Source organism: Bolinopsis microptera, chromosome 10, assembly GCF_026151205.1.
Source record: "Bolinopsis microptera isolate Bmic1 chromosome 10, MBARI_Bmic_1.0, whole genome shotgun sequence".
Taxonomy (NCBI): domain Eukaryota; kingdom Metazoa; phylum Ctenophora; class Tentaculata; order Lobata; family Bolinopsidae; genus Bolinopsis; species Bolinopsis microptera.
Genome location: NC_087081.1, coordinates 6,386,060 through 6,394,625, shown reverse-complemented (window position 1 = coordinate 6,394,625; position 8,566 = coordinate 6,386,060). Strand labels below are relative to the sequence as shown.

The 8,566-nt window shown below is 40.1% G+C and overlaps 1 protein-coding gene across 1 annotated transcript; it reads left to right on the top strand.

Annotated features, from left to right (window-relative positions):
• The first annotated feature begins 3,992 nt into the window (after positions 1-3,992).
• LOC134821944 (uncharacterized) lies at positions 3,993-7,504 on the top strand. The gene is made up of 8 exons (XM_063832771.1): positions 3,993-4,087; positions 4,346-4,440; positions 4,560-4,710; positions 4,954-5,072; positions 5,316-5,489; positions 5,612-5,685; positions 5,890-5,959; positions 6,459-7,504. The coding sequence occupies exons 1-8, from the start codon at positions 4,020-4,022 to the stop codon at positions 6,593-6,595; spliced, it is 888 nt and encodes a 295-aa protein (XP_063688841.1). The 5' UTR covers positions 3,993-4,019; the 3' UTR covers positions 6,596-7,504.
• The last annotated feature ends 1,062 nt before the right edge of the window (positions 7,505-8,566 follow it).

Here is an 8,566-nt window from a genome sequence, read left to right as displayed (position 1 = left end):
GACAAGTACTGAGTTCCCCCCTAGCCCCCAACTTTGTATTATTGTGATGTCTGAAATTACAAATTTCTAATGCCAAATGTCGTCTGAAACACCCTATTTCTCAAAAATTTTCCGGGGGCTGCACCCCCAACTTTGTATTATCGCCGTCCTACAAATTTCTTTAATGCCTAATGTCGTCTAAAACAAATAATTTCTAAAAATTTTCTTGGGGGCTGCGCCCCCCCCCCCAGCACCCCAACTTTATATTATTGTGATGTCTGATTATTACTGCGCCCCCCCCCAGCCCACCAACCTTGTATTATTGTAATGTCTGATTATTGCTGTCCCACAAATGTCGTCTGGAACACCCTATTTCTCAAAAATTTTCCGAAGGCCAGGGCTGCGCCTGCCTAGCCCTCCAACTTTGTATTATTGTGATGTCTGATTATAATTACTGTCCTACAAATTTCTTTAATGCCAAATGTCGTCTAAAACACATAATTTCTCAAAAAATTTCTGATTGGCTGCGCCCCCCCTCCCTAGCCAACCAACTTTATATTATTGTGATGTCTGATTATTACTGCCCTACTAATTTCTTTAATGCCTAATGTCGTCTGAATCACCCTATTTCTCAAAAACTTTCCGGGGGTGCGCCCCCCTAGCCTCCCAACTTTGTATTATTGTGATGTCTGATTATTACTGTCCTACAAATTTCTTTAATGCCTAATGTCGTCTGAATCACCCTATTTCTCAAAAATTTTCCGGGGGGTGCGCCCCCCCCTAGCCTCCCAACTTTGTATTATTGTGATGTCTGATTATTACTGTCCTACAAATTTCTTTAATGCCAAATGTCGTCTAAAACACATTATTTCTCAAAAATTTTATGGGGGGCTGCGCCCCCCGGCCCCCGGCCCCCCAACTTTATATTATTGTGATGTTTGATTATTACTGTCCCCAAATTTCTTTAATGCCAAATGCCGTTTTAATCACCCTAATTCTCAAAAATTTTCCTGGGGGTTCGCTCCCCTAGCCCACCTGCCACCAACTTTATATTATTCTGATGTATGATTATTGCTGTCCTACAAATTTCTTTAATGCCAAATGTCGTCTGAATCACCCTATTTCTCAAAAATTTTCCGAAGGCCAGGGCTGCGCCCCCCTAGCCCCCCAATTTTGTATTATTGTAATGTCTGATTATTACTGTCCTACAAATTTCTTTAATGCCAAATGTCGTCTAAAACACATAATTTCTGAAAAATTTTCTGGGGGCTGCGCCTTCCCCCCTCCCTAGCCAACCAAAGGAGCTTCGCCCCGGCTACGTGTCGTGTCGGGCTACGTGCCCAGAATCGAAAAAACTTAATCTTTAAATGAATAACGGAACCTTCATTATGAAGTTACGAGATGATAATATAATTGGGAGGCAAAGTGGGTATCGGGCTTGGGGCTCATAATGCGCAAAATTTGGCCGCTGTCGAGTGGGTCTGCCTAAAATTCACAGATCTAGCTATGGGTCTGAGACATTTGTAAAAAAAAAACCTTAGTCCTCGTCCTTATCCTCCTCAGTCTTCCTCCTCAGTCCTGCTCCTCCTCCTCCTCATCAGTCCTCCCCCGGTCCTCCTTCTCCTTATCCTCATCCTCAGTCCTCCTCCTCAGTCCTCCTCCTCCTCCTTCTCCTTCTTATCAGTCCTCTTCCTCAGTCCTCCTCCTCGTCCTCGCTCTCGTCCTCCTCCTCAGTCCTCCTCGTCCTTAGTCCTCGCGTCCTCTTAGTCCTCCTCCTCCTCCTCCCCGTCCTCCTCCTCCTCCTCCTCCTGAGTCCTCCTCCTCCTCCTCATCAGTCCTCCTCCTCCTCCTGAGTCCTCCTCCTTATCCTCCTCCACCTCCTGAGTCCTCCTCCTGAGTCATCCTCCTCCTCCTCCACATTCTCCTCCTTATCCTCCTCCTCCTCAGTCCTCCTCATGCTCCTCTTCATTCTCCTCCTTATCCTCCTTATCCTCCTCAGTCCTCCTCCTCATCCTCCTCTTCCTTCTTCTCCTAATCAGTCCTCCTCCTCAGTCGTCCTCCTCCTCTTCCTTAACCCTTTTCCTCATCCTCCTAGTCCTCGTCCTTAGTCCTCGTCCTCCTTAGTCTTCCTCCTCAGTCCTCCTCCTCCTCCTCATGAGTCTCATCCTCCTCATCCTTCTCCTTAGTCCTCCTCCTTCTCCTCAGTCCTACTCTTCAGTACTCCTCCTCCTCCTCATCAGTTTACACAATTTATTGTACTTACTAAAATGTTTTTAAACGCATTTGAGTCTGTAACATATTGACATGTTACTGTTACTGACTCAAAATGTGCTCGAGAATTTTTTTGTTTAACAGAATTTTACTCTCCAGTACTATGGAAAAGTTGTTACATGATAAATAAAGATTTTGATGAATAAAGTGATTTTCATCTCTTTTAATGTTATTTAAAATTGTGTAGACTATTCTTTGTATCTAACTGAGGGTTGGAAGTTTGAGAAAGGACCATGGTCAATGGTCATTAACCGTGCTACCAATTTCTGCAGATAGCCTGTTACAAATTGTGGAGACAATTTAAATCAAAAGTTACTAAAGCGTTCCCTATTTGTTACGATTGTTATTACCAACCGTACCTCTTTCAAATGTGGACCGGGGTGGATGTTTCTGTCAAACAAGAGTTGATACGACAGTGTGTCGTTTTTCGGACGAAACGATTCCTGTTTGGAACTAGAAACCATTTTGGGGTTCTGGGACCACCACCAATCGATTTCTTGTCATATTTAAGTACAGAAGTAGCTACCTATATCGCCTAGAAACCTCAGAGGAAAGATTTAAATTTTCCCGATTTTTCCGATATGAGGGTTGATGAGGCCAAAATCGGGATCGGAATCGATCGGAAACATCGGGTTGGACCCCCCCCCCCCCCCCAAGGTTGGAGATCGAGGGCGAAAGACGCAAGGGCGAAAGTCGATCACATTATATATCGATATTATTATCAGTCCAACATTTAGGACGGTGTGTATTTCCATGATAAAGTGATCGACTTTCGCCCTTGCGTCTTTCGCCCTCGAGTCCAATCTTTTAGGAAACTTCCGCCCTTGAGTCCTTCGCCCTTGCGTCTTTCGCCCTCGCGACCTCCGTCCTCGTGACCGATTCCCAAAAATCATATGTGCTAAAGAAGTAAGGACTAAGTTAGATATTTCAAAGTTTATAGCATTTAAGAATTATATAATAGGTTACACCTTATTAGGATCTGGTATTAATGGATTTATACAACCAGTTAACAAATTCCCTTGAGGCTCTTATACTTTAACACATTAGAGTCGAGGCTTGCATTCTATGATGTTTTATGTGAACTATACTGATTGTCACCTGATTCTGATTTCCAATATTGTTACTTGATATCATGACCCTGTAATGATTTAATAGCTTTAATTTATAAAGTACACTTTAACATACCTTTTTATCGTAGATTCTACTTCCTATTTAACATATCAGATCTTATTGTTTTCATCTGCAGATCGTTCCTCTTTTATTTTTCGTCTGTTGTAAACACTCCGATTGTTCACGATTTGTTGTTGCATATAGTTCACAATGGCAACATACAAGTGCGGTGCTGGCGCGGAATCTCACTATTACTCTATTAGTATTGACCCTATATCGCCACACTATAATTGTCTGTGAAGACTTTGATGCTATGAACATTTTGAACCGTGGCGGTATTCGGTAGGACATTTTCAAATTTCAGCTTTACGCGATCACCCAAATTTGACCGAATTTTTAACGAATGACCATTATATAAGGTCATATAGCAAGGTCACTGAGGATAGCACAAGACACGATTGTGATACTCAAAGTTATATTTCCAAATAGTTAAGATTAGAAAGTTTATAATTATAAACCTTATCTTATCTATCTAATAACTTGTACTCAAGAACCAGTGATTGTAACCATGACTACATTTCAGTACTTATTTGTGAAGGAGTCCCTATACTCTCTGTAACTTGTCTAGGTGCATGTTTCACATTTAATACAATTTAAGGATGGGCATGAAGAAGCCTCCAGTAAATAAGTATGAGGAAATACCAATGGACAGGAAGATTCAAATGCAGTAAGAGTTGCTTTTAAGTTGTAAAATTAGTTCTTGATTAACTGAATTATCATCAAAATTATTAAATATAATGCAATTTTACATCAGCTTCGAAATTAATATCACTTAAATTGACTGCCGAGTTTTTGGGTTTGTTTATACTTTTTATGTGTTATAGTGTTTGTTAGTGTTTGTTTGGGTTTGTTTGGGTTTGTTTGGGTTTGTTTGGGTTTGTTTGGGTTTGTTTGGGTTTGTTTGATATCAGATAATTTATAACAGGTTATCTAGACAGGAAACAATAGACACAACTCTATTGGCTCCCCCGCCTCCTGATACAAACCTCTGGCTGGCTCTCTTTATTATCAGTCTCTCAGGTATTTTATCATATCAATATCTCGGTTTTTTATCAGTGATTATGAACGGTTTTTGGACTGTGTCAATGCTAAGTTTATAAAATATATCCTTGTGTTTAACGTTCTATAAAATGTCCCAGGCTTTGTGATAGGACTGGTCGGGCTGCTCTCGCCCAACTACATGTCTGGAGATATAGATGTCGGTCCCTACAAGGCCACCATCAAATCTTTCTTGTCTTTGGACAGAGATGTTCCTGATGTACTCAAAATGGCCGACTTTGGTCTTTTCAGGTTATTTTTTAGCTTTTGCATGTTTTAAATTTTTAACTGGATGAGCTGAAATTAAATTCATAATATGATCAGTATGATCAGTATTTTATATTAGATTGCAGAATCACACTCTTTTAGGGCCCACTAGTCACACAAACTTTCTGAGGTTATGCACATCAAATGATTATTGACGGAACACAAGTTGAAATACTGTTTTAAAACTTTGAGCAAAAACCACAGCAGATTTTGAAATTCCTCCCACAGATTCTGTTTTTCTGAAGATTTTATGGAAATAATTACAAAAGCAATGGAATTTGGTGATGGAGAGATGCCTGAAAATGAGGGAGGGATGAAACTGGACTTCTCTAAAAGGTGTCATAAAGGTCTGTACACACATTGCCTTGGTGTCTTCTAGAGCTCTAGGGTTATGGATTTACTGTCCTAGGTCATAAGGTCACCTTTATCCAAAAATGAAATAAAAGTTCGCTTCAAACATTTATAATCGCATGTATCATCTTTAACTGATCCAAAGTATTTATAAGCACTGCGGGTTTGTTTTTTTCCAGTTCCAACTCCGAAGTTATACAATTACAAAGCATAAAATCACTTATAAACTCTTCCTGCAGTTATCGAGACAGAGAATCAACCACAGCACATGAAAGACACGACCCGCACCGGCAAGATCCTAATGTTCATGGGACTAAGCTCCGTCCTGATCACGTGGATGTTTGTTATCTTAGTCCTGGTTGCTGGACGGCATCTTAGTAAAGTTATTACTGGTATCAGTGCTTCTGTATCAGGTTGGTGAAAATTGTGATCAGTACCGACTGTTCTGGGTAATTACGGAGTTAATAGTCATATTAAATAGTCAAGTCTTATTAGTTATAGATGAATTAAAATTCATGAAATTCTTTATTTTCAGTCACATTTCTGGTGTCATCACTTTTGGTATCGATGACTCTTCGGCCAATGACTAAAGATTATCTTAACTTAGAGGCAAGTTCAAATCGACATCAATTTTTGTGTACGTAGCCAAAAGTTATTAATTGTAAAATATGCTCGTCAACTCGTAAGCATCGTATCCTCACAAGCTCACATGATACAACATTTTCTTGTTCATGACTTCGGATTATAAGTTTTGTTATGATATAACATATTTTATCCACGCATATTCTATAAACTAACACAAAGCTCCCTCAGATTATGAAATCAGTAAGGACCTCTGTAGAGAATATGGGTATCAACATAGACCTCATAGAGAAGCTTGGAGGTAAGCGTTAAAGCAGCGGCATGTTTGCGAACTGTAATATTGTCGCAGTTAAACTTGAGTCTTTGTCAGGACTATCGGACAAGCAATGAACACTAACCGTATATACTATACACTATACACTATACACTATACACTATACACTATACACTATACACTATACACTATACACTATACACTATACACTATACACTATACACTATACACTATACACTATACACTATAGTGTATATATACACTATACACTATACACTATACACTATTATACACTGGTGTTATGTTCAACCAATCGTTTCCAACCATTGTGTTATCGATGAATACGGAATTTAGCAATTGTATTTTTCACGATTATTACACTCGAGAATCTTACTTTATACTATCTTTTCTTTAAACTTCCAATACCGTAACTAAACCCGCTAATATAATCCCTTAATTACCCTTTATTACCATGTATTACCCTTTATTACCCTTTATTACCCTTTATTACCCTTTATTACCCCAGGCTTAAAGTTCACCCAGATCCAGCCAGTAAACGTGGAGCCTGGTTTCAGCGGCTTCCTCATCGTTACCTCCGCTGTACTTCTCATGGTAGTGGGAATCACCGCACTGCTCAAGACCAGATCCCATAAACCCGGATAGAAGCAGTGGGTCTCATGTTGGTCACATGTTGGTCTCATGTTGGTCTCATGTTGGTCACATGTTGGTCTCATGTTGGTCTCATGTTGGTCACATGTTGGTCACATGTTGGTCACATGTTGGTCTCATGTTGGTCACATGTTGGTCATGTGTTGGTCACATGTGGGTCATGTGTTGGTCATGTGTTGGTCACATGTGGGTCTCATGTTGGTCACATGTGGGTCTCATGTTGGTCTCATGTTGGTCACATGTGGGTCACATGTGGGTCTCATGTTGGTCACATGTTGGTCACATGTGGGTCATGTGTTGGTCACATGTGGGTCATGTGTTGGTCATGTGTTGGTCATGTGGATTCATATTGAGCAAGTGTAAATACGAAAAAAGGACAGTGCTTTATGAGTATAATGATTGAAACTGTTTTTTTACCGTTATCATTGTTCACAGAACAATTGCAGTATGGGACGATGGTTAAAGATTGTTTTTAATCTCAGTGGTCTTATAGCTTTACAGAGGTCAGGAGACTCTTCTGAAGTAATATTTTGTTTTCCACTACATTCAATATCAGGTCAAAGAAGACCACTTCAAAGATTAACAGTTGAACTATAAGAGTATAAGACTGATTAGAAGACACCAAAGATAGAGTAACTGTTCTGAATCTTCATTTGCTATTAGGATCTAAACACCTAAAACTAAAACAATAAACCAAAGCCGTTTTAGATCTAATATCTGCTTTAAGGGGTTTTTATTTATTTGGTTTTTATAACTCGTTTATTATAATCTTTAAGTGTTAGATTGATTGCGGGTAACAATCACCGATTACATTATTGGATCAGAAACTGAATGGTGACTGGTCAAACTTATTTACCATAATGGAAATGAAAATGTCATTTGAAATCGTTTAAAACTAAAGAACCATTTCATTTTTACTTGTATCACAGTGCTGGCAAGCACGACCGTCGCCAGTATACCATCCATACTATTATACCCCCCTTCACTAGTATACCTCTTTACTGTTTTTGCAGGTATTAAGACTCATCAGAAGTCGTTTAGCAGACATATTTTAAGCTCAAAACATTAAAATTAAATGTTAAAGATGACAGGAATAAGAAATAGTTTATATTTGGAGGTTTTTAAGAAATTTGCACACAAAATACGCGCCAGCGCTGTCGGAAGAAACATGATCGACTGGGAGGCAAGGTACCAGACCTACATTTTTTATCTCACACTTATTTTACTTCGGAGTATTCCAACAGCCACATTGTTACACAAGTGTAACTAGCCAATTACAGGAAGCCGAAGGATTTAATTAGGCCAGTGACGGTTAAGGTAGTGTGTACCATACTTTCTTCGCCCGAGACTTCGCTGCAATGGACAGCTTCTCATTTAACCCTCACACACGATTTCTCGAATATTCGGCTGAGTAGACCGGGGGGCTGCATAGACCACTCAGGATCTTTAGCTGAATGTCGACGACACTCACCCCACGACTAGGCAGGCAGTGGGTTTCGAACTCGCAATCTCACGATTACAAATCCGATGATTAACCAACTACGCTACCATGAGATGGAGTGAAGACTCAAGATTGAAGAAGATGTGCTGTTCTGGCCATTCTTTGAGTATACAGCATGGCATCTCAGGTACGTAGTAGGATCCTGGGAAACAGAGGAAGAACACATTTGGGCACGGGAAAACACGCCGGAAAGGTATGCTAACCGTCTTCAATAGGGGGCCTGGGGGCATTACCCGCGAAATGATGCCATACAAACGGTTAAACGATGACGGAGTATCAGTATTTGTTAGTTCACCGTATTACTACTACCTCCCAGTATCCCTCAAACCAATGCATGAGATTGCATGGGGGTGTCTGTGGTGCTGTATTAAAGTTCGCCGCAGGAATGTGTCATGCTTACGGAGTATCTGATTATATCCATGAATTGCTGTAAAATCTTTTTGGGTTGCTTTCGAGTTGATACC

Bases quoted from the DNA above. Each gene is read 5' to 3' on its own strand.
- LOC134821944 (XM_063832771.1), top strand. From the start codon at position 4,020: ATGGGCATGAAGAAGCCTCCAGTAAATAAGTATGAGGAAATACCAATG. The intron at 4,711-4,953 runs GTTATTTTTTAG...TTCCTCCCACAG, and splicing joins GCCGACTTTGGTCTTTTCAG to ATTCTGTTTTTCTGAAGATT. The intron at 5,073-5,315 runs GTCTGTACACAC...CTCTTCCTGCAG, and splicing joins CTCTAAAAGGTGTCATAAAG to TTATCGAGACAGAGAATCAA.